The sequence below is a fragment of the Notamacropus eugenii genome, chromosome 3 (assembly GCF_028372415.1).
Source record: "Notamacropus eugenii isolate mMacEug1 chromosome 3, mMacEug1.pri_v2, whole genome shotgun sequence".
NCBI lineage: Eukaryota > Metazoa > Chordata > Mammalia > Diprotodontia > Macropodidae > Notamacropus > Notamacropus eugenii.
In genome coordinates, this window is record NC_092874.1 from 302,842,332 (window position 1) to 302,868,077 (window position 25,746).

The 25,746-nt window shown below is 45.7% G+C and overlaps 1 protein-coding gene across 1 annotated transcript in view; it reads left to right on the forward strand.

The window, feature by feature from the left end:
* The first annotated feature begins 2,895 nt into the window (after positions 1-2,895).
* The window catches only part of PARVB (parvin beta), a 99,361-nt gene continuing 76,510 nt past the window's right edge, over positions 2,896-25,746 (forward strand). The window contains exon 1 of the mRNA XM_072596379.1: positions 2,896-3,133. Within this exon, the coding sequence (XP_072452480.1) occupies positions 3,004-3,133 (130 nt within the window). The 5' untranslated portion in view covers positions 2,896-3,003. The remainder of the gene's footprint in view (positions 3,134-25,746) is intronic.

Genomic DNA, 25,746 nt, shown 5'->3' on the forward strand with positions numbered 1-25,746 from the left:
GGCTGTTAGTTGTGAGGAAGGTATTTTGTGAATTGTAAAGTGACTTAGAAATAATATTAATAATATTAAAACAGCCTGTGATTTGCTCACATGAAGAGGAGACTTTCAGGGAGAAGCGCATAAACCACCCTCTTCTCCCAGTGTGGTCATTACCTTGTATATTTGCCCATAGCCCTCTTGTGAGACCCATTTTGTATTAAAGTTATGCGTGTCCTTCCTGCCCACCCCCCACTGCCCCACCCCAGTGCATTCAATAATAATAATGAGAACCAATCTTTATATAGCACCTACTGTGTGCCAAGAACTAAGCTGAACTCCTTACAATGAGCATCTCATTGCAATCCTGGGAGGTGTGGGCTGTTATTAGCCCAGTTTTTTAGGATATACATGCACACAGATAATACACACACATATATATTTATATAGACAGATACATACATACACATATATAGATAGATACACATATGTATGTGCCAGACATTGTACTAAATAATTCTACAAATGTTCTTATTTGATGCTTACGACAACCCTAAGAGTTGGTTGCTGTTACCATCCCGATTTTACAGATGAGACAACTGACGCCCCTCACAGTCTGGTTGTACATAGTTATTTGGATGTCATTCCTCCTATTACAGTGAAGGCAGGGACCATGTTTTTGGCTTTTTGTGTATTCCCAGCACTCAGCCCAGTGCCTGGCATACAGTAAAAGCTTAATAAATGCTTGTTGTCTCGCAACAAGCATATTTGCAGAATCTCAGCAGAGGCAGTTTCCTCGTCTGTAAAAAGAGGTCTAGATCTTGGATCTTTTGAGACTGTGTTCCATTTCCTCAGCCTCACTGGCAGATAGATATAATGGTAGCCCACTAGCATCTCTGTCTAAGGAGAGCAGAGGGGCCAAAATTCTAGCCCCCCCAACCTCCTGCTTTCCCATTGGCACAAAGAAAATCTCTTTTGGAGGAGAATTGGCTAGAGATGTGTTCTACCCTTTCAAGTCCCCCTACTCCAGGCTACATGTGAGGACAGCCTTTGCTATACATGCATTTTTAACACAGACTGTACAGAATGGAGTCTATGGTTTTGTGAGAAAGATAGGAGGCAGTGGAAAGAGAGGTATCCTTGGTCAGGACCACCCCTGACAGATGCTGGCTCTGTGGGCTTAGAAAGTCCCTCTGCCTCTCAGCAATAGTCTAGGCAATTTAAGACTCAAGGACTTGTATTCAAATTCTGCCCATGACCCTTGCTGCTTTAGCAGTGTGACCCATGAGCCCAACACATTGAACCTCTTAGAGGTCCAGGCAATTTCTAAGACAGGGGTGGGGAAGATGTGGCCTGGAGGCCACGTGTGGCCTTGTAGGTCCTCAAGTGCAGCGCTTTGACCGAATCCAAACTTCACAGAACAAATCCCCTTCATAAAAGGATTTGTTTTGTAAAATTTGGACTCAGTCAAAAGGCTGCACCCGAGGACCTAGAAAGCCACATGTGTCCTCAAAGCCTAAGGTTCCCCACCCTATTATAAGACCATAAATTTAGCAACAGCTAATCGTTTGTACTGGTGAAGGGAATTTCTTATTTTGGGAACTCCCTAGTCAGATAAAACCGCAGGTCCCCCATCCCTTAGGGATTTTATGTATGATCTTTAAAAAAAAAATTTTGTGCATTTATTAAATTTTTGGAATAAAAAAAATTAAAGGACTAACCCATTTTAGAAAAAAGACCAATTTGACCCTGTCTGGGGGTAGCTGTTCGGGTCGCTGGTGGTTTAACCTCACTGACTTTCAGATTTTACCTTCCTCTTGCGGTTCACACTTGTGGTTACCTAGACTTCAAGTGTTTGGGGAAATCCTGCAGCCCACAGGGCCACTCCAGGACCCAGAACGGTGCTCCAGAACATGGCCGGACTCTGATTTCTGGGTCACCCGCGTGGGTGCGCAGGCATTTCCTTTGATCTGGACGCTCGTGTGAGCGTGTTGGTCATATCGGAGCTGAGCTGACCCTGCACCCACTTCTCTTGCTCCGTCAGGACCTTGCCCTGGGGAGAACTCCTGGGATGCTTGGGTCAAACCTGGAGGACAGATGGGAACAGATCTTCCTGGGAGACCCCTGGATGGTTGTAATTCGTTTTCAGCCAGAATATGGAGGCAGGCGTTGGTGAGGGGCGGCCACACTGGGTCTCTGCTGCAGGCAGAAGTGGAAGTGAAGCCACTTGGTTGAATCTTAGGGCTGGCCACCAGAGGGGCACAGGGGTAGGTTGGCAGTTTCCGGGCGCTCGGGCCCTTTTGGGCAGTCTCTTCTGATCCGGGACGGGTGGTCACTGTGAGCCGTTGTCCGTTCCAACTGCCCTCTGGGCGCTGAAGCCAGCCTGGACGGTGCAGGTCAGACAGTCCCCTCGTCCGGCCCCCACCAGCCCGGCTGCGGAAGACTGGAAGCAGCCTCTGAAAGGTTCCCTCTGGGCATCGATTGTGGGGCCAGTGATCTCGGTGGCCTTGGGCTTCGGCCCCGCTTTGTACACGGTTTGCGCTGACTCGTCCACGCACCAGCCCTTCCCCGGAGGACAGACTAGATTCTGGGATGGCAGGGGCTGTTTCTGGACTCCTTGCGCATCTCCCCGCTCAGGTCCACGGCGCGGGACACAGTAGGAGCTCAATAAATGCTCACTCGCTTGAGCTGGGCCTCTGTAGAGTGAGGGCGAGTGCACGTGGGATCCTACAGTCCAGCCGCGAGCGCGTGCTTGGGGGCCACGCCCATACCAGCTGCTGGCCTCGTCAGGGCGGGGTGGGCGCCTCGCGCCCCGAGGTCAAGGTCAGCCAGGGTTAGCGGGCTGGCCGGGGGCGGGGCGGGGCGGGGGCGGGGCCGGGGCGGGGCCCGGAGGCAGGGGCGGGGCGCCACCGGACAGGGCTCACGCTTCCCCACCGCCCCCCACTCCGCTCCGGGCCGCTAGCACACGCGCTCCCCGTTCCCGGGCAGCCGCGCGCACGTCCCCCCGCCGGTGCCCCCGCCGCCCCCATGTCCACGCTGCCCGCCGCCCCGCTCCGCTCCCCGGGGCCGCCGCTGCGGCCGCCCCGGGCCAAGAAGGACGAGTCCTTCCTGGGCAAGCTCGGAGGCACGCTGGGCCGGAAGAAGAGAGCCAAGGAGGGTGAGTGAGCGAGGGAGGGTCCCAGGCCCCTGGCCCTGGCCGGGGGTGAGGCGCCCTTCCCCCCGTCCTTCCCACCTTATTGCCCTCCCCCAGCTCCCCTCCCCCTCCATCTGTCATTCCTGCCTTCCTCTCCCCTTCTTTCCTTCCCTCCTGCTTCCCCCAACCCCGCCCCCACCCCTCCTTTGCTCCCCTCCCCCTTCTCCCCTTTCCCAGCCAGTTCCACACCCCGCTCCTTGAGAAAAGCATTTCACAAACTAGTGGGGAGAGGGGGGAGGGCCTGGGGCGCTCCCCTTATCTCCTTGCACACGCTTCTTGGGGCCCCCCTCCACGTTGCGGGACACCCACGGAGTAGATAATGAGCCACCTTGGGGCAGCCCAAGTCCTGGCCCTGAGGCGAGGCGCTGCCTTTCAATACTGCTGCAAGAAGCAATTATTAAGTACCTACTGTGTGGAAAATCCCTGTTCACTTACCTGAGGATGCAGAGATGGGACATGACCTGGGGAGGCTTACAGTCAGCTTAGCTAGACCCTGACTTACCTCATCCTTTCACTGGTGGTGACAGTTTCCTGTGGCCTGGATTACTGTCTATACCCATTTTTCAGATGAGGACAATGAACCATTTCAGGTGAGGCCATTTGTCCAAGGCCTGGAGTTAGAGGCCGGGGAAGGGTGAGAGCCTCAAGTCCTGTTCCTCTCTCTCCTGACCTGCCGTCTATACCTGCCAGGGCCCAGATGGTTCGTGGCCTTGGGAGTCTGAGTCCAGTGTGAGGGGTGAAAGCAGTGGGGCGTCCAGCCAGAAATTCAGGCTTGTTGGTCAGTTGGCTGTTTGTGTGTCTCTCCTGGATAAGCTTCCTTTGGAATCTCCTGGAAGCCAAGGGGTCTTTATGGGTTCCTGACTATTCAGTACCTTATACTGAACAAATAAATGACCCCCAGTAACTCTTACTACTAACCCTGTTACCCGAGGGCCTTGACCTTGGTTTTGTCTACCCTGGCTACCCTCTCTGGGGAGGGGGCAGCACTGATCCAAGCCGTCCTTTTGGTCCAGCCAGACATTGCGTCCTTCCATTCTGGATTTTGCCTCTCAGTAATTCCTTAGGGCCACCCTTTGTTAGCATACAGAGGCAGAAAAATCATAGGAAAACCCACTTTACCTGCTCTAAATAATCAGGCACTAAAAGAGTCTGGCAATAAACACTGGTTCAATTCCTGTGTGCCAGGCCCTGTGCTAAGTGCTGAGTATACAAAAAGGCCAAAAAAAAAAAGAGAGAGAAAAAAAACTCAAACCCACTACAAACAAGTCTCTGCCCTCAAGGTGCATACCTTCCAATGGGGAGATAGCATGTAAGTAATTAGGTACATACAAAAATCTATACAGAGTAAGTGGGAGATGATCAGAAAAGAGAGACATTATCTGCTAAGGGCCAGAGGTGGGATTTGAACTGTCTTGAAGAAAGCCAGAAGACTGAGGGAGGAGGGAGAGCATTCCGGGCATGGGACACTGCCAGAGCAAAGACATGGAGGTGGGAGATGGATTTGGAATGTCGTGTTGGAGGACCCGCACATGGACCATTGCTGCTGGATCACAGAGGAGTAAGATTTTGCGCGACTTCATGTCTAAAATTATGATCTCCTGGTGTCGATTAGCGTTTCATTTCAGAGCGTTTTCCTTCCCATTGCTGTGTTCGTACAAGTCTTCCAGAATTTAGGCTGCTCTGTGGGGCAGTAGATGGAATTTAGGACCTAGGTCAGGAAGACCTGAATTCAGATTCTACCTCAGAGCTTTCCAACAGTGTGACCTTGGCAAGATACTGGACCTGTCACTGAGTCTCACTTTCATCATTTGTTAAACAGGGATAAAATTAGTATTTGACCTCCAAGGGTTGTTATAAGGACCAAGTGAAGTAATGTATGTGCAGTACTTGGCAAACCTCAAAGCATTGCACAAGTACTACGTATCTATCATCATCATTGTCGTCATTATTCTCTGAAGCTATACCCTCCATTATTTCTGTGGAGTAGCATATTCTGTTACATACATATTATGTTTTTCAGTCAGTCCCAATTGATGGTCACCCCCTTTGCCGCAAAGCAAAAACCTACTCTATGTTTGCACACATGTGGGTTTCTCCTTCTGTATTAGACTTTCTTGGGGTGCCTGCCTAGTTAATTGGTGTTTCCAGGTTACAGCGTTGGCCCAGTTGGGTGTGACAGTCCCTCACCTTGGCACCCATCAGAGGACACCCCTGTCCTGACCTCCACATGTGTTAGAAGTAGCATTTCTTTGTCACTGGAGGCAAGAAAATGTTTTTATCTAGGGGAAAAGTGATTGAGAGAAGACTTTCCGTCAGTGCCAGTTACTCAGCCCTGCTCTCAGTAGGGAGTCAGTAGGAACTCTAGGAGAGAGCGGTTATCTTTGGAAGCACCACATGTGGATAAGATACTTAGAAGAGGGGGCAGGGGATGGGAGTGGAGGGTGGCCAAAATGAGATACCGAACAGCAGACTGCAGTTATCCAGAAGTAATTAACAAGCTAGTGTCAGTCTGTAAATCTTAGAAACAGATCTTTCACTGAAATAGGATGTTGAGGAAAGATTTAGCCAAGGCTGATTCTGGTTTCCTTGAGCAGGAATTTTAGAAGCTGCAAGAAAGGAGATTAAAAAGCTTTGGTGCCGAATAGTGAACAGGAAGGGCTGTATAATTGTGAATCACATCATGACTAACTGAAATATTTTTCCATCATGTGGCATCCTTGTTTTAGAAAAGGGAACTGTGACAAAATGTGACCATTGGGAAAAATGGAAAGGAATATTTAAAGTACATGTAACATAGTTCTTTGAAGCTCTGAAACATTTTCTTTTTAATAAAATTGTATTTTTTTTATTTTTGCATCACCTGCCTCTCTCAGTAGAGCCATCCCTTATAATAAAGAATTTTTAAAAAGGGGAAAAGAAGTTTTCAGCAAAGCTAACCAAAATATTGAAAAAACTGGTATCTACAGTGTCCTTCACCCATAGTCTGGCATTTTGACAAAGCAAGGAGGGAGGTTCCTAGTGGACTTCTTCTCTGAGGCTGAGGTTGGTTATTATAATTTCATAGCATTTGGTTTAAGTTGTTTTATTGTGGTTGGTTCTTTCCATTGATAATGGTGTAGTCCTTGTGGATAGTATTGTCCTGAGTCTACTGACTTGACTTTGTGTTAGTTCATGGAAATCTTCCCAGGCTTCTCTAAATTCTTTATATTAGTAATTTCTTACAGCCCAGAAATATCTCATTATAATCATGTACCTGAGTTTGTTTAGCCATTTTCTAGTCAATGGACCCTGATTCTGTTTCTCAGAGACTTTTCACAAAAATGTATATAAACATATAACATGCATATCATAGATTTTATAAACATGTTACGTATTATTGTTTTATAAACATGTTTGTATTGATTGTTTGATAAATTATTTTATAAATATTGTGTACATATATATTCACATACATATAAATGTGTGTATGTGAAAAATCTCCGATAAACAGTCAGGACCTATTGGCCAGAAAATGACTAAACAAACTCAGGTACATGATTATCATCTATCTGTACACATTTATTTGTGTATGTATGTGTGTATACACATATATAGATATATATACGCATATTATTTTTCTTCTGTATTTTGCAAATATTGAACATTAAATTTTACTTACACACACACACACACTGCGTGTTCGTCCTTTGTTGTCAAAGAGGAGGAAGATACATGAAGCCTTGTATCCAGTAAAGATGGTTTGTGTTTCTTTTTACAGACTAGGACATAGTCAGCGTGTTAATTTCAAAGCTGTCCTGCCTGTCTGTGTCTCCTGTGGAATCTCCTCTGTTCTCTTCTGTACTGAAAGCCCAGGGATAATGTGTGCCACAGATCAAATTACCCACACACACTTTTGTGTGCCTATTTGTATCTGATATTTATTTACATAGTCAGAGACCTTGCTTCGGACTGGGTAGAGAATGGTTTTAGAGTCAAGAAGACTGAGATTTGTTGACCTAGAGGTGGAAAGGTCCTCAGGGGGCCATCTAATCCAACGCCTTTGTTGTACAGCTAGGGAAGCTGAAGCTGAGAATGATGTGACTAGCCCACAGTCACACAGGCAGCAAACCTCAGAGGTCACTCTGACTCCAAAGCCAGTGATTTTCCCACTGTGCTGTACTGCGTTTTGAGAGGTGGGTTCAAATCCAGTTAGGACTGTCGGTGGGACCATTTAATCCCCCAGTATCTGAGGCCACTTCCTAAAATTATAAGTCGTGCTGATCTTCATCAGTGGGAATCTTCCTCCCCAGGAACTCTACTTGTCAGTGAAATCACAGCTATAATTTAACTTGATCTATGTATGTGTATTTATTATCGCATTATATTACGTATTATATATGTGCACACATAGATAGAGATAGCACAGTAAGGTTTGCAAAGTGCTTTACATAGCAATCCTGTAAGATATTATTATCCCCATTTTGTTCAGTCATTTCTGTCATGTCTGATTCTTTGTGACCCCATTTGGGGTTTTCCTGGCAAAGATATGAGTGGTTTGCCATTTCTTTCTCCAGCTCATTTTACAGATGAGCAAACTGAGGCCAACAAGGTGAAGTGACTTACCCAGGGTCACACAGCTAATAAATGTCTGAGGCTGGATTTGAACTCAGGTTTTCCTGACTCCAGGCCTAGTGTATTCTATTTACTGGACCACCTAGTTGCCCTTATCCCCCTGTTACAGATGGGGAAACTGAGTCTCTAAGAGATTAAGAAACTTCCTTGGAGGTGAAAGTCCATCCCACATCCTCTTGTGTCCTAGTCCAGCACTCTACCTGTCCTCTGGCCTCCTTCATCATAACTCTCCTTTCTGTAGCACTTTCAGGTATACAGCTTTCTGCTGTATTAGGAGGTGGGTAGTGTATGTACTGTTATCCCCATTTCACAGATGGGAAAACTGAGACTCCAAGAGATGAAATGACTTTCCCAGGGTCACATAAAGTCAATGTCAAAGGCACAGGTTGAATCGGGTTCCACCTGTGGGGCTAGTGAGCAAGTGAGTGTTCTCTCTTCACTAAACCAGATAGACTGGCTCATAGGGGAAAACATTTTGGGCCGCTGTACAAGTGAGAGCCTTCCTTCTGCTTGTTTCTCTAGAATCTGTGTTCAAATCTCCACCACTGTTGCTTCTAGAAAGGGCTCATCCTTGACTCTCACCAGTCAGTCAATCAGTCTACATTGATTAAGCAGCTACTGTGTTCCAGGCACTGTGCTAAGGACTGGGGATACGAAAAGAGGCAAACAAAGAACTTGCCCTCAAGGGGCTTCCAAGCTAATGAGGAGACTACAAAGAAATTGTTGTTTGTCCTTCTTTCTTTTGTCTCCTTTTGTATCCCCAGCCCTTAGCACAGTGCCTGGAACACAGTAGGTGCTTAATCAATGTAGACTGATTGACTGGTGAGAGTCAAGGAAGAGGACTGTGACATCAGGAAAGTGATGCCATGACTTGCAAGTGAATTGGATTTAAGTGAGGGAGGGCAGTTGCACTCACTCATTCCTCTAGAGCCATCTGGGTGTGGTGGCTAGATATAGATCAGGAAGACTGGAGATGACCCCCTACAAACAAATCTGTCCAAAGCAAACTCTATACTGGCTAAACAGGAGATGATTAACCAAGAGAAGGCCCTGAAGTTACCAGGGGATGGGGAGGAGGCAGGCTCTGTGACTTCCCAAACCAAAGATCTTCTCTGGCTCCAGCTCCTCTCTGTGCCTCTCCTTGTCTTAGAATGAGTTTATCTGACTCATTTTTGTATGTGATCCCCAGCTTGCAGCAAAATGATTGGCACAAAGTAAGCACTTAACGCATCCAATTCATTCATTCATTCATTCTCACAGCTTTGGTCACTACTGGGCACACAGTAAGCACTTAATGAATACTTTTTCACTCCATCATTGAAGAGTGACGACCTCAAATATCCGGGTCCCTGGGTGGGATATATCAGGGACATGTGAAGTGCTCCCACAGCTTGAGACTAGCTAGAGAAGGGCTGCTTGGCCAGAAGACAGGAAACCACCAGCCTGCCTTTGAAAGGGGCTGGGACTCCAGGTGTTGACTTTCTTCTTTGGAGTCCTCTTAATCTCTAATTGAAGATTTAGTTGGAGATTAAAACTCTGCTTCTCTTAACAAGCCCCTTCCCCCTTCCCTGTCCCCACTATTGTTCACAGTTAGGGGTGGTATGGCTCACTTCTGGGGAGGAAATGAGCTATGGCCCTGGGGAAGGGAGAGTCATGAGTTAGTGATGGAGCCTGGAGCTTCTGGGCCGCAGGTCTCCTGGACCTGCCTGCTTTTAAAAACCATGATTAAATGAAATTATCTAGCTCATATTCAGGATGTAAAATAACTGGGATGAAGATTGGGGGAGAAACTGAACCTCTTTTTTTATGTATACTTTAAAAATGACATTTATATTGGGTTTAACCAAACAGTAACAGAACTGCCCGCCATTGTGGGCATCTGGGAGGCATTATAGTGCATAGAGCTCCGAGCCTGGAGTCAGAAAGAATCATCTTGCTAAGTTCAAATCCAAACACTTCCTAGCTGTGTGACCTTGGGCAAGTGATTTCACCCTGTTTTGCCTCAGTTTCCTCATCTATAAAAGGAGCTGGAGAAGAACATGGCAAACCACTCCAGTATCTCTGCCATGCAAAACCCCAAATGGGGCCATGAGATGACTGAAAATGACTCAGAAAATGGAGTTGCTCTATTTCTATCTCCTTCTACATACATTTTTTCTTTTTTACATTAAAAAATGTTTTATTAATGCTTTTTTCCATGTCTGTCACTATTCACTAGCGTCTCCTCCCCCCTCCCCAGTAGGCATCATCCCCTTTTAACAAACATGGAGTCAAATATTTTGCGTGGATTCTTCTGGGCCTCTGGTCTGTCACTTCTCTGTTACCTGAGGTTAGGATTGGTCAGTGCCTTGGGTAGAATTCTGGGGTCCTTCCAGCTCCCTCCCACCAATGTGGTGCAGATCCCAAGGACAGCCATTGGGGGGTGGGGTGGGATAGGGACCTTGATTTCAGAAGTTGGATTGAACATTTTAAGTAAAAATCAAAGGTGGTTTTTTGGGTGGAGGGATATGTTTTTCTTTACTTTCCTGTTCCACAGGTAGCTAAATGATGACTTTTTGTTGGGAATGTATTATCAAAGAATAATGATCACAGCTGGAATTTCTGAAGTGCTGCAAGGGTGTTTCTCTACCCCCTGCATCCAGCAAAATTATTTAATGAAAGTACCATAGGAAAAGTAGCATATCCCATAAACCTGAGCTGAGCTGCACCCTTCTGCAAGCATGTACACCATCAACAGGAGCCTACAGTATCTGTATGAACTCATATAGTACCCAGTGGGAGTAAGCCATGGCTATTAGGCCTTCCAGGGTTGTAACAAGACACTCTGCTTGTCTGAACCAGCTCATGGTCCATGTCCAGGGGCAGTCTGCTTGGATAGATTACCTCTCTCTCCCTCTCCCTCTCCCTCTCCTCTCTCTCTTTCTCTCTGTTTCTCTCTCTCTGTCTCTCTGTCTCTCTCTCCCTCTCTCCTCTCTCTCTCTCTCTCTTCCTCTCCCGTCTGTCTGTTTCTTTCTGTCTCCCTCCTCCTCTCTCTGTTACTCGTTTCTCTCTCAGTTTCTTAGCCTGTAAAATTGAAATGTTTAAACTGGATGGCCTGTAAGATCCCTTCCTGCCCTAAATCTAGGATCCTGTACATACCCTTCACTGAAAATAAACCTCTTCAGTTTCTTGGAATTTATTTTACTTCTTAACTAGGAGCCTTGGTGCTGTTTGACTTTTTCTCATTGTTTAGAGTCATTTTTGAATAAACACAAAGATAGCAATTTGTTTGACTGTTTCTCTTTCAATGGACAGTTTTTAAAAAAGGCAAAATTGTGTTTCATTGCAGACTGAATCCTATGCTCTTCCCCATGCAGCCCTGGGGGAGGTGGGCTTGGAAATCACTTCTCTTTTTCCTTCTCTGGTTAAGAGGAAGTGACTTTGATTTCAAGCCTTGCTTGGTGTGGCTTAGTCTAACTTCCTTTCATTATTTTTCCCATTATTTTCTTTCTAGCCAGCGTTTCTCCTAATTTGTTCCACCGATCCACATAAGCCTCCCTGAAAAATGTGCCTTTCAAGAAGACAGGCCTTCAAAGCCCCCGACAAAATGAGTAATACTCATTAATGAATCGAGGCTTGTTTTAGTAGTAGTAGCCTTTGTCTACACAGGGATTTGGTATGATTATTAGTGTGGGATATTTTCTGCATAGTTTTGTTTCTTCTCCTGGCATATAGGAGTCTCTTACTAAATACTTGTTAATTGCTTAATTCTGATTCTATTGCTGTGATCCTCATCAGAAATAATCGTTGCTGTCTCAGACCTCACACAGCACTGGTACCTTTGTTATATCCTCAGATGCCCTTTTCCCCATTATTTGGAGGAGTTCCATTGTCTGCCATGGCTGAATCACATGGGCTTCGCTGAGGGAAAGCTTGTACAGAGAGATGAGCAGAGGGGCAAAGGAAGACACCCAGTGCTTTTATGTTATGCCTTGTCTAGTTATTCCTGTTCTTTCCTCTTGGATTTTGTGATGGTTACCGAGAAATACTGTTGATTTTTGTTTATGGGCTGTACTGTTACTTTAGAGGGTATCTATTTTCTCAATTTGCTTCTTTGCTGATTCCATATGGTTTTCTAGGGATACCATGTCATCAGCAAATAGAAATACTTTTGTTTCTTCTTTGCCCATTTTTATGCCCATAATCTCAGTGCTATTTCTAACATTCCTAGAGTTATGTCAAAGTATACCAGGGAAAGGGAGCATCTTTCCTTTACTCCTGTTATTTACTGGGGAAGCTTTTAGCGTTTCACCTTTGCTTATATTGTTAGCATTGAGTTTTAGATACAAACAGCCCCAGTTCCACCTTGCTGGTATCACTGGACTTCTTTTTTTTTTTTTTTTATTTTTTATTTTTTTTTTTATTATTATTAAATTTATTTATTTAACTTTTAACATTCATTTTCACAAAATTTTGGGTTACAAATTTTCTCCCCTTTTATCCCCTCCCCCCCCAAACACCAAGCATTCTAATTGCCCCTATGACCAATCTGCTCTCTCTTCTATCATCCCTCTCTGCCCTTGTCTCCATCTTCTCTTTTGTCCTGTAGGGGCAGATAGCTTTCTATACCCCTTTACCTGTTTTTCTTATTTCCTAGTGGCAAGAACATTACTCGACAGTTGATCCTAACACTTTGAGTTCCAACTTCTCTTCCTCCCTCCCTCCCCACCCCTTCCCTTTGGAAGGCAAGCAATTCAATATAGGCCATATCTGTGTAGTTTTGCAAATGACTTCCATAATAGTTGTGTTGTATAGGACTAACTATATTTCCCTCCATCCTATCCTGTCCCCCATTACTTCTATTCTCTTTTGATCCTATCCCTCCCCATGAGTGTCGACCTCGAATTGCACTCTCCTCCTCATGCCCTCCCTTCTATCATCCCCCCCTCCCTGCTTGTCCCCTTATCCCCCACTTTCCTGTATTGTGAGATAGGTTTTCCTACCAAAATGAGTGTGCACTTTATTCTTTTCTTTAGTGGAATGTGATGAGAGTAGACTTCATGTTTTTCTCTCACCTCCCCTCTTTATCCCTCCACTAATGAGTCTTTTGATTGCCTCTTTCATGAGAGATAACCTGCCCCATTCAATTTCTCCCTTTCTCCTCCCAATATATTTCTCTCTCACTGCTTGATTTCATTTTGTTTTAAAGATATGATCCCATCCTATTCAATTCACTCTGTGCACTCTGTCTCTATGTATGTGAGCGTGTGTGCATGTGTAATCCCACCCAGTACCCAGATACTGAAATGTTTCAAGAGTTACAAATATTGTCTTTCCATGTAGGAATGTAAACAGTTCAGCTTTAGTAAGTCCCTTATGACTTCACTTTGCTGTTCACCTTTTCATGGTTCTCTTCATTCTTGTGTTTGAAAGTCAAATTTTCTTTTCAGCTCTGGTCTTTTCATCAAGAATACTTGAAAATCCTCTATTTCATTGAAAGACCATTTTTTCCCCTGAAGTATTATAGTCAGTTTTGCTGGGTAGGTGATTCTTGGTTTTAGTCCTAGTTCCTTTGACTTCTGGAATATACTGTTCCATGCCCTTCGATCCCTTAATGTAGAGGCTGCTAGATCTTGTGTTATCCTGATTGTATTTCCACAATACTTGAATTGTTTCTTTCTAGCTGCCTGCAGTATTTTCTCCTTGACCTGGGAACTCTGGAATTTGGCCACAATGTTCCTAGGAGTTTCTCTTTTTGGATCTCTTTCAGGCGGTGTTCTGTGGATTCCTTGAATATTTATTTTGCCCTCTGGTTCTAGAATCTCAGGGCAGTTTTCCTTGATAATTTCATGAAAGATGATGTCTAGGCTCTTCTTTTGATCATGGCTTTCAGGTAGTCCCATAATTTTTAAATTGTCTCTCCTGGATCTATTTTCCAGGTCTGTTGTTTTTCCAATGAGATATTTCACATTATCTTCCATTTTTCCATTCTTCTCTCTTTGTTCTGTGATTTCTTGGTTTTGCATAAAGTCATTAGCCTCCATCTGTGCCATTCTAATTTTGAAAGAACTATTTTCTTCAGTGAGCTTTTGAATCTCCTTTTCCATTTGGCTAATTCTGCTTTTGAAAGCATTCTTCTCCTCATTGGCTTTTTGAACCTGTTTTGCCAATTGAGTTAGGCTAGTTTTCAAGGTGTTAATTTCTTCAACATTTTTTTGGGTCTCCCTTAGCAGGGATCTGATCTGCTGTTCATGCTTTGACTTCATGTCTCTCATTTCTCTTCCCAGCTTTTCCTCCACCTCTCTAACTTGATTTTCAAAATTCTTTTTGAGCTCTTCCATGGCCTGAGCCCATTGGGTGGGCTGGGACACAGAAGCCTTGATTTCTGTGTCTTTGCCTGATGGTAAGCATTGTTCTTCCTCATCAGAAAGGAAGGGAGGAAATGCCTGTTCGCCAAGAAAGTAACCTTCTATAGTCTTATTTCTTTTCCCTTTTCTGGGCATTTTCCCAGCCAGTGACTTGACCTCTGAATATTTTCCTCACACCCACCTCACCTCCTGATCCTCCCAGCCCGTGTTTGTGGTCTGAGATTCAAATGCTGCTTCCAGCCTCAGGGCTTTTGGCGGGGGCAGGGCTGCTATTCAGTATGAGATTATGATCTGGTGCTGAGATCGGGGCAGGGCCACCTCTCAGGCTCAGTTCCCTCAGGGGGTTTATGCACAGACCTTCCGCAATGGATTCAGGCTCCCGCCCGCTTGGGGAGCCCCTGTCTGCAGCCGCCTCTCAGCTTCTACCTCCCGGGGGGGGGCCTGTATTATGGGGGCACCCCACTCCCCTCTCGACCCGCCAAAGAGACTCTCTCACCCACCCCTGTCACCTGTGGGTGGAGGGACTTGTGCGGCCGCTGGAGATCCCGTCCCTGAAGCCTGCTCGGATCTGTTTCTCTCGGTGCCGCAGCCGTGGCCGCAGCAGGTCTGGGCTGGGCTTTGTGTCTACAGCGCGAAGGACCTTTTGCGAGAGGTTTGCAGATCCCTCTGTGGGTGGAGGGACCCGCGTGGCCGCTGGAGATCCTGTCTGTGAAGCCTGCTCGGATCTTTTCCTCTTGGTGCCGCGGCCGCGGCAGGGCTGCACTCAGCTCCCAGTCCCGGCGCCCAGTCCGCAGCGCGAAGGACCCCCCCGCGAGAGGTTTGCAGGTCTCTCTGGAACAGAAATCTCCCTCGCTCCAATGTTCCGTGGCCTCTGGGTGCGGAATTCGCCGTGAGTTACTTCCCTGTAGCCATTCTATGGGTTGTGGGTTCGGAGCTATGTGTATGTGCGTCTTTCTACTCCGCCCTATCACTGGACTTCTAAGGGGGTTTCTTTTTAGTGTGGTATATATCTTCTATATTCTGTGCTCCTCACTACAACCTGTGAGGTAGGCACCAAAGAAATTATAATCCCCATTTGAGCAAAGATTGATTTGCCTTAGTGATTTACTTAGTCAAAGAGCATGGATTAGGGCCTATTTCTCTTAATTCCCAAGCCAGGACACTTTTCAGTTAACCTGGCTATTTTATCCTTGGAAATCATTGTTCAATCACATGGCTGTATTAGTTGTTCATAAATCCTAGAAATCCTTAGATTTTCAGAAGTAACACTTTGCAGATTCTTAACTTTTCCCATAATGACTGGAAGCCATTTTAATTTAGGTTATACACTGCAAAACTGTTTAGGGCAAGGGAATAGTCATTTATAATGTCACGTACTATGTGCCAGGCACTATATTGAGTGTTTTTTACAAATAATATCTTGTTTGATCTTCACAACAACTTTGTGAGGTTGGTGCTGTTATCATTGCCACTTGATAATGGAGGAAACCAAGGCAGATTTGCCCAGGGTCACACAGTTCATAAGTGTTTGAAGTCACATTTGAATTTGGGTCTTCCTGGCTCTAGGCTATGTGTGTTGAATCAGATGTTGTTATTTACTCCCTCCCTTCCCCCCACCCCCTTCGATCTGGGAACCTTGCTTCCTAACATAGAATAAAAAAGAGAATTGAAAAAAAACAACAGACAAGCCAAGGTGCAAAACCATCCAATTCACCAACGAAATCTGGCAATGTTTGGGCCGTTCCACACCTGTAATCCCCCATCTCTGCCAAGAAGGGAGGGAGGCATGTTTTCTAGGCTATTCTTAGGGGCCAGTCTTGGCCATTGTAGTTATTCAGCTTCAGCTTCTTTGTGTTTGTGGTTTTCCCCCCTCTTTTTTTAAAGTCTTGGTACAAGAGAAGACTTGTTGGGTTGGGCAGGGCTCTATTTAGAGATGAATGTCATGGGTAAAAACAAAAGGCTTCATTAATGCTTAAAAAAGAAAGGCATTTGACAGGCAGGTGGTGGAGGGCTTAGGCCTGTTTTCCTTGGCTGGGAGAGCCCCAAAACTCCCTAACAAGGAGAGCTGTTTACATGGACGATTCGCTGCCTGTGGAAGTACAGTCTTCCCTTTTATTCAAGTAGGCCTCAAAGGCCAGATGGCCCTTCATGGAGAGAGGGTATGCCCTGGGGGATCTAGTTGGGTCTGGGAGCTAGTTGGTCTGTTGGCTCTCTGAGGTCCCATCCAAATCTTCAGTTCTGTTTTCAGTCTCTCCTTTATGGACCATATGAAGTGATGAAGGCTGGATGACTTGTGGTTGGGAAGATTCAGAACTGGTGTCATTCCCTTCCCCTCGTTTCCTTGGTGTGGAGTATTTCCTGGCTCTGTCCAACACTGAGATCCCAGTAGTGACCCCAGTGAAGGCATGCTGATAATCTTTGCCTGTGAAACAGAGTTTTGAGGGATGGCTTCAAAAATGCTGGACAACAGAATCAAATTTCAGCGTCCTGGCATGAAAGGCTAATTTAATAAGATTGGATTTAAGAAGGGCAAATGTAAAGTCCCATACCATACTACTCTGGTCTAGAATGAGGGAGAGGAGAGTGTGTGTGTGTGTGTGTGCGTGCATGCGTGTGCATGCACGCGTGTACACGTGCTTCCACACAGATTTGAATGTGCAGGACATTGCTGCAGTGCTGAGTGGGCCTTAACTAAAGGGATTTTTACTACTATGAAGGAAACATAGCTGCTATGGGTCAGGAACCGTGCTAAGCACTTGGGGAATATCTTTTTTGATCCTCACAACAGCTCTGGGAGGTAGATGCTTTTATTATCCCTATTTTACAATTGGGGAAATTGAGGCAAGCAGCAGTGAAGTAACTTGACCAGGGTTATTCAGCTGATAAGTTCCTGAAGCTAGATTTGAACTCGGGTTTTCTGATGCCTCCAAAGGAAGACTGGAAAATTGCTGCAGCTTCTGTGGTTGCCGTCTTATCTTTTGGAGCAGCCTAGTGCTCTGTGCCTGGGGCTGGGAGAAGCTTGTGACTCCTTTATCTCTGGCCCCAGGCTCTAGCAGCCTCGCTGGGACCTGAGTGAGACCCAGGCCTCTCCCATCAACCCCTGGGGCTCTGTAGTCTCCACAGTTTTCCTTGGGTCTTGTTTTACATTTAAAAAATTTTTATAGTTTTTCTCTCTTCCAGCAAGAAAATATTCACCTAGTACAATGGAAAGAACGTGCTCAGAAGTTAGAGGTTCTGAGTTCAACTCTAGTGTCTTTGACATTACTGTTGTGACCTTCAGCAAATTACTTTATTTCCTTGGGCCTCAGTTTCCTTCTCTGTAAAATAAGAGGGTTGGACCTCTGAGGTCCCTCCTTGCTCCAGGTCCGTGATTCTTGTGGTTCTGTGTTCCTAATGAACTAAATTTTTTTTTTGAGATCCTGTACAGATTTTAAGTTGTGAGTCATTAAAGAAGTACAGTTCCAGAGTTTTCAGTGCTTTCAGTACTGATACCTTTAAAGTCCATGACTGGCCTCTGCGCTTTACACTCTGGGTGACTTTGGGCAAGTCCTTTACCCTTTTGGGCTGAAGTGGTTGGGTCCAGTGGCCTCTGCAGTTCCTGCCAGCTCTCCAGCAGGACTCAGACACCTCATCTGTTCTATGGAGGCCCTCTTCCGCTTGGCTCTGCTCAGGAGGCTCCCAACAGGGGTCACGGTCAGCCAAGGACCCCTCTCTTGGAGTGAGACTTTGTCTGATGTTGTAGGCTTTCCCCAATAGAAGAAGCCTCATGAAGGCAGGGACTTTGATTTCTGTCTTGGCTTCCCATATCAGATGTTTAATCCATGCCTTTTGATCGATGAGCATGGATAATTGAGGGATAATGGAATAGCCATTTATTGAAATCTTGGCATCTCTCTGCGGCATTTATATGATCTTAGCACATGCATGGGCACACTTTGTTGGAGGAAAGACTTTAAGCTTCTATTTGGTTGTTGGGTCAAATGTTTTTCCTGTTTCTGCCAGAAAATATGTGAAAAAGCCTGTCTGCTCCCTTCTCATTTTCATCAAAGATGCGCTGGACACATGTTGCTGTACAGTTGTGTCTGACTTTATGACCCTGTTTTCTCTTGGCAGGGGTACCAGCGTGGTTTGCCATGTCCTTCTCCAGCTCCTTTTGTAGATGAGGAAACTGAGGCAAACAGGGTGAAGTGACTTGCCCAGGGTCACACAGCCAGGAAGTGTCTGAGGCTGGATTTGAACCTGGGTCTTCCTGACTCCTGACCCTGTGCTCTATCCACTGAATCACCTACTGCCCCTTGCATAACACAATTTCCCTGATTATCTCTTTTGATTACATAATTTTCATTAAGATTTTTTGCAGATAAGAAAGCAGGCCTGTGGATCCTCAGTTCGTAATATCCTTTGCCTGCTACTTTGGGATAATAAAACCATCCGAGTTTTGTACCCCAACCCTTCCCCCTGTCCCCCCACTCCCTAGTTGTTTGGTGTTTTTATTTCCATCAGATTCTTGAAAATTGATCCTTTGGTGCTTGCAAAGTTGTCCCTTCTAGCTTGGCAGCCTCTTTGCTGTGTCCTTGGCCCATCCCAGCCCCGTCCCAGCTGCCCTTCCTGCCTTTGTCTTGGTGAGCCATTTCTGTTTCCTCATGTAACTCAGAAGCGACCGCAGGGTACAGTCTAAAAGTGAGCATTCCACTGTCAGTGAGGAGAAAAATAGGTTATGTTTTGTTTATGGGAAGATATGGCCTAGTGGGGTCTTGCCCTGAACTTCCTACAAATGTCCTTTCCTTTCCATGACTCCTCACTGTTTTGGGAGGTGCGAATGTGATATTCCAACATCTTTTTCTGTAATGTTTAAACAAATGAAAAAAATATCATATTGTTACACCATCATTTTTCCAAATACATTCCCTCTCCCTTTCCTTTCCCCAGTGAATTATCCCTTCTAACAAAGAAGAAAAGGGGAGCTTAAGAAAATTAAGCAGTGCATTGGCCAAGTCTGAGAGTACATTTTGTGTTCCATACCCACAGTCTTATGCCTTGACAAAGAAAGGAGGGGGGTTTATTTTCCTCTCTGTTCTTCAGGTACCAACTTTGTCAGGATATGGTGCTTTCACCTAGTTTTTTTCTTCCCCCATAATGAATTTACAATCTAAATTGGTATCTCCCTTGGCCGTGTGGCCTTGCGGTATGGCCCGAGGGTGGCTGTTGCTGCCTGAGGGCTCTTTGGCTTCTTTGTGGTGAAGGCTTGGGTGAAAGGGTGGCTGATCTGACGGGCTCGTTTGTCCATTCTTCATTTTTTAATGTGGACAGCTCAGGATGGTGCGTTATCGCTGCAGTTGGTGTCATCTCATCTCCTCTTTGTCTTTTCCTTCCAGCTTGGTGTTGATTTTGACCTTTGCTCTTATACATTGATGGTCTAGCTGCTCACAGAGAGATGGTTTGGAGATGGCACCAACGGACGCTGGTGTTGAGATATTTTACGTCCGTTAAAATGCAGTCACATTTCTGATGGGTTGTTGAATGTTTGGTGCTCGCCCTGTCTGGTGCTTTCTGACTGTAAAACTGTGCCGACCCTTTGACCCAGTAATACCACTAATAGTGGCTATTCATACAGCAACACTTTAAGGTCTACAAAGGCCTTTATGTGTATTCACTCATTGTATAGTCACAGCACCCTTATCATCCCCATTTTACAGGTGAGGAAATTGAGGCACGCAGAAGTTGTGACTTGCCCAGGGTTACCCTGCTAGTAAGTATTTGAGCATCTGAACTCAGATCTTCCCGACTCTGATGTCCACAATCTGTCAGCTGTTCCCCTTAGCTGTATAGATCTGGGCCGCAAAGAGATCCAAGAAAGAAGAAAGGGAGTCATACGTATGGAAATATTAGTAACAGTTCTTTTTATGGTATGAAAACATTGGAAACGAAGGGGGTGCCCTTCAATCAGGACATGATTGAACAAAGTATGTTCACGTATGTGATGGAATTGTTATGAGAAGTGATGAAGGAGATGGAGAAACCTGGGAAGACTTGTCTGAACTGATGTGTAGGAGAGTGAGTAGAGCCCGATTCTTCTGGTCCAGTGGAAGATACAAAGACAACAATGTTGCAAAGACAGATAACTCTGAAAGACTTAGGAATTCAGGTCAACACAATGTCAACCAGGATTCCAGGGGCTTGTGGTGAAATGTACTTCTCATATTCCCACGCCTACTAGAGTGCCATTTTCTGAATGCGGCCAATGCACGGGTTTGCTTGACTCCATGAGTTTATAATGGGATTTTTTTTCTTTTATTTAGTGAGAGAGAAAGATGGTGATTTTTGCTAATTGGGAGAAATTAAATTAAAAAAGAAAGTGTTTGTGATAGTTAGGTGGGAGACATTTGAGTTGACTGATGGGATCCTAATGGAGTTGCCCCCAGCCCTAACATTATAACTTCATTACTGTGCCTACCTCCCTGCCTCTCCTCGGCTCACCACAACAGCAGGTATGTCCCTGAACTCTTAGTTCCCACAGAAACAGCAGGTGTGTCCACATGATGGGAACCCAGACACTGCCTCTTCCTAGCTACTGCCCCCAGGCCCATTCCCACATATTTGAATAGGTGTGTTCTTGTATTCAGTCACAATCAAATCATTCATCTAGCCCAAGACAGGACCACAGTACCTAACTGTCTTGATCAGACAGGACCACAATAGCTAGCCCATTGGAGGGCAGCATTGCCAGAATAATTAACCACTGAACCATAGATGGAACCCCTCCTCCATTACCTAATCCTGTAATAAACTCCTCCTGCCTTTTTAGTATTAATCATATTCCTCCGTTCGATGTAAATTTCTGTTATGTAATCCCATCTTTACCCTATAAAAATCCATCTTGCTTCCTCTGAAGTTGGTGGTTCCTCTTGGAACGTAGCCCACTTCATGAGAGGTGTCTAAATGCCTATGCATGGATTAGAGATATTCTGACCGAATTCCTTGAGACGGTTCCACCACAACACATCGTAAAACCCCAACAGTTTTTAGTGTCCCTGGGTTGAAACCTCAGCATCAACTATAGACCATTCTCTCTCCATCTCCCTCTTCATTATTGAAAAGACAAACAAACATATTGTAATAAATATATGTTATTAAGCAAACAAACTCCTTCTCTGGCTGTGTCCAGAAAAGCACATCTCCTTTCAGCCGTGTGCTGATAAATGTTTAACAACTGGCTCTCCAGGTAAAAAATTCTGTTTTATTCTATTTGACTTTAATTTGCATCATTAATGTTTTCTATCACTTTCCAAAGTCTAGACAATCAAAACAATAAATCAAACCCTGATTTGTGGGGTTTGCAATTTCCAAGATGTCAATGCTGCCACTGAAAATTGAACAGTTAGCTCAGGCTGGTAAGAGCTGGTTCTAATACACCTCTGCTCATTTGCCCTCCTGCACAGGGGCCTTTGAGGTACTGGTTAGTCTGCCTGTTCATCATCACATTAGTCCGAGTTGTAAATTTTTTCCTTACATCATTCTGGCTATTGGATGTTTCTGCTGCTTCTTCCTTTGTCCCAGGAGTGACTCAAGTATCCCAGGAAATGGTGGTATATTTTTTAGTTTGGATGTAAGGTGAAACTAGTTAAGGGGATCAAGAAGCATGTGTTTGGTGCCCAGCACTGTGCTGAGGTGCTGGGGATGCTAAGTCAAAGCAAAATAGTCCCCATCCTCAAGGAACTTGCATTTGAATTGAGGCAGCTATAGTTGCATGAATAATTGCACACCCAAAATAGAAGATGAATTTTAGGGGGAGGTGCCAGCAGTTGGAGGGAGTCAAGATAGACCTCCTGAAGAAAGTGAGCAGAGACTTGTAGGAAACTTGGGATTCTAAAAGGTAGAATGAAGAAGGAAAGCATTCTAGGCACAGGGCACAGCCTGGGCAAAGTCCCGGAGGTGGGAGATGGAACGTCATGTGTGAAGAGCAGTGGTTGGCACACAGTAGGTGCTTAATAAATGCCAGTTGACTGGACAAAGGGTACTGGTGGAGCAGAGTGAGTTCTGCTGAAACTGTGCCTGCTGTCCAAGGTCCCTCCAAGTCATGTGGGAGATGAACTTGTCACTCCTTTGCTGGTCGCTAAAGAATCCTTTGGCCATGGCAATCCAGAAGAAATCAAAGATTCATTTTCCCAGAAAATTAGGATTTGATGACCAATTTTTGTCCATAGCTTTGGGGAGGAGACTGTGCTTCTGGGTGTGGTAAAGTAGTGTGACTCTGGGTAAGTCACTTCACTTCCCTGGCCTCAGTTTTCCTCCTTTGTAGAATGAGAGGTTGGGACTAGGTGACACCCCTGAGGACCCTCCCATCTCTAAATCTAGGATCATATCCCTTTTACTTTATTCAGGGTGGTGAGGAGAGGTACAATAGATATTAATCTCCCCATTTTACATATGGAAAAACTGAGACTCAGAGAAGGAAGTGACCTGTTCCATGGTCACACAGCTAAGTAAATACCAGATTTGGACCTGGGTCTCTCCTTCCTGACTCTTGCCAGTAAAACCTGCTGACTCTTACAATTTGTATTAAGCGATTTGGCTAAAAAACCACCAGAGCCATGGGAGGAGATACCCACGGATATTTGTCAGTTACACTTCTCTCCCCGCTGCTATTTGCATTTCCCCTTCATGATTCTTTGTGCTTTCTTAAGGGAAAAGTGGTCTGTGTTCAATTTGCCTAGAAAACATCTTATTAGGGTAATGAGAGTTTAATGATTTAATATTTCCTTGGAGCCGTGCGCAAGGCGGTTCTCGCACCATTGTACCCAGCTGGTTTGTTTTGGGTTAGGCTTCATTTCCTTGCAGGCTCCTGTCTCCCCAGTGTTTTCATCACCCTTCCCTACTGCTGATTGCCTCAAATTCTTCTGGTGAAAGGTCCCCAGAATCTCCACTCTTTTTGAGAAGTCTGATGGGTTTAATCAAGACCAAAGTACAGTGTTGTCTCTGGTCTTCGTCATAATAGATTTTCCAGGCTTATTATTATTGGGTGTTTCTGATTCATCCTTCCCCACCCCCACCTCCCCAACTGCTGATAGTAGGAACGTGGGTGGTGAAAGATGAAGTCCCCTCAGTTTCCTCAAAGGGCCATCGCAGGCCCCTACAAGGCCAACCTTCTCTTTTTATGGAGGAAAGAATGCTGAAGTGATTTGGGGTTGTAGGATCAGGCCTGATGCACTGTCCTTCCTCCCCCAGCCACTGAGAATCCCTCACTCCCTCCCACCTTCTCCTGTCCTTGCCAGCTGCCCTCCCCTTCACCCACACTCCCCGTTACCTTGGATTTACCATGATTATAGTTCGCATATGTTGTAGGGGTCTGTGTTTCCCATCAGGATGTAAGGTCCTTCAGGGCAGGGGTTGTTTTGCACTTGTCCTTCTATCACCTTCTCTTGGCTGAGCAGGTATGTAATGAGCCTTGGGGATGGATGGATGATAGTGGCTTTCCTTTGGGCAGTGGTCTGGAAACTTGGACCTCTCAAGTTTCATAAACCCTCCCTTATTTAATCATTCATTCCATTCACCTTTCTCTCTCTCTCTCTCTCTCTCTCTCTCTCTCTCTCTCTCTCTCTCTCTCTCTCTCTCTCTCTCTCTCTCCCTCTCCCTCTCCCTCTCCCTCTCCCTCTCCCCCCCGCCCCGGTCCATCCATTCATCTGTCCATCTGTCTGTCATTTATCTATTTTTATTTGAGCACTGACAATGTCCTACCTAGTCATTCTGGAGAATTTGGTATTTTCCATTTTCTGCCCCATCCCATTACCTCATTTTAACAGATGAGGAAAATGAGGCCCAGAGAGTTGGAAGTCACCCAGGTTATGACAAAAGGTGGAATTTTCCCCCAGCTCCATTTGACTTCAAACCCAGGATTCTTTCTGCTGATAGAGCATGAGCCCCTCGAGGTCAGAGTCTGTCTTTGTGTTTGGGGGTACTTAGCACAGACTGTGTGTGATAGATGATTGCTGATGGATGAAGGGTTTCCCTTTGAGATTCTCTTCCGTTGCCTCAGTTCTGTTTTCCAAGCCTAGGCCTGGGGTGGTACAGGACCCTGATCTTAGGCCAGACTGGGGAGCCAGAGCTGGGGCCCCATTGCTCTCTTGGGCTGATGATGCCGATAATTGAAGGGAAGTCGCTTCCTTCCTGGGGAGCTCAGTGATAGATAGAGGAGGCCTGTGTGTCTCTCTCTGCAGCTGTGCGGCAGCCCCCAGGGCAGGCTGGGAAAGAAAGCCTCTTTTAGATTTGGCCAGGCAAGTCCATTCATGAGCCTTGAGAATCGGCATAAAATAAAGCTTTATTGTCCCTTCTGAGGCAGACTTAACTTGGCCAGACTCACGAAACATGGCCGTTTGTGCTGTAATTAAGTGGTATCTGCTTACCCTAATTTTTCATTAAAAATAGGAATCATTGGACTATTATCTAGGTCTCTGAAAAGCACTTCTTGCCTGGCCTCTGGCCGAAGCCTCCTGATCGGCCTCTCTGCCTCTACACCTATAGTTCTGAAGCACAGGTCTGACTGATCAGGTCATGCCCCACACAGGGAGCTCAGCGGCTCCCCATGACCAATAGGAGATGTGCCTTTTTTTTGGCATTTAAAGTGCTTAGCAAAGAGGAGCCTGTCCTCCCAGGCTAATGACCCAGCACACCATGCTCCAGCCAAAATGGCCGGCTTGTTGGCTGTTCTAGTTTCAAGCCCTTATGGTCTCTCTGTAACTTGTCTCTCCCCGGTGAGGATATATGTCACTCCTCATAGCTGGTCTACTTTTTGTGCCCTGTACACAGCATTCCATTGTGTGTCTGTGTGAAGACTGAGCTTACTTAGGATGATGGGAAGACCTGGGATCAGAAACCCTGCTTGGGATCCCAGTGGGGACTCGTATCCCTTCCTGTGCCTTAGTTTCCTGGTGTGTAAATGGAGAGATGCCCCTCTCCTTATGGGGCAGCTGTCAGGGAAGGGCTCAGTCTGTGATGTCACGGACATGTACGTGTATGATAATGGCTGTGGTTTTAGTTTCTGTCCATTTAAATTGGTTCACAGAGAGTTTCCTAGGGCCAGTTATACCAGAAAAGTCAGTCCTGGTTCAGGATCATGAGTTTAGAACCAGAAGGGCCCTTCTGGGCAGCTCCAGCTCAGCCCTCTCCTGAGGCCCAGAGGGGGACCCTTACTTGGAGGCTGCACACTGAAAGGGTCATGCAAGATGACCATGGTTGCTGCCTTTAACATTTGGGTTTGCTGGGACAGCAGAGGTGAGTGTGATGGGAGCATCAAGGGGAATTCGTGGTGTGTTCCCTAGAGTTTAAATGCCCTGCCTTCTATTGCCACCCCTCTCAGGAGCCTGTTTGAAGAGGGTGACCACCAGAGGGGGCAAGAGAACCTCATTCCACCCCCACCCCCAGCCTTTTTTTTCCCTTTCCTTTTTTTATTTTAAACTTTAGATATTGTGAAAAATGAGACAGAAATGAGATGATTTCCTTTGATCCCATGGTCAAACTGTGGCCAGCCTGAGAGCATTGCTGGATACTTGACCCATTGGTCACTAGCTTTCTCCAAATGAAACTTCCAATCACCTCCTTTAATAGGGATCGTGGGAGAAAGGA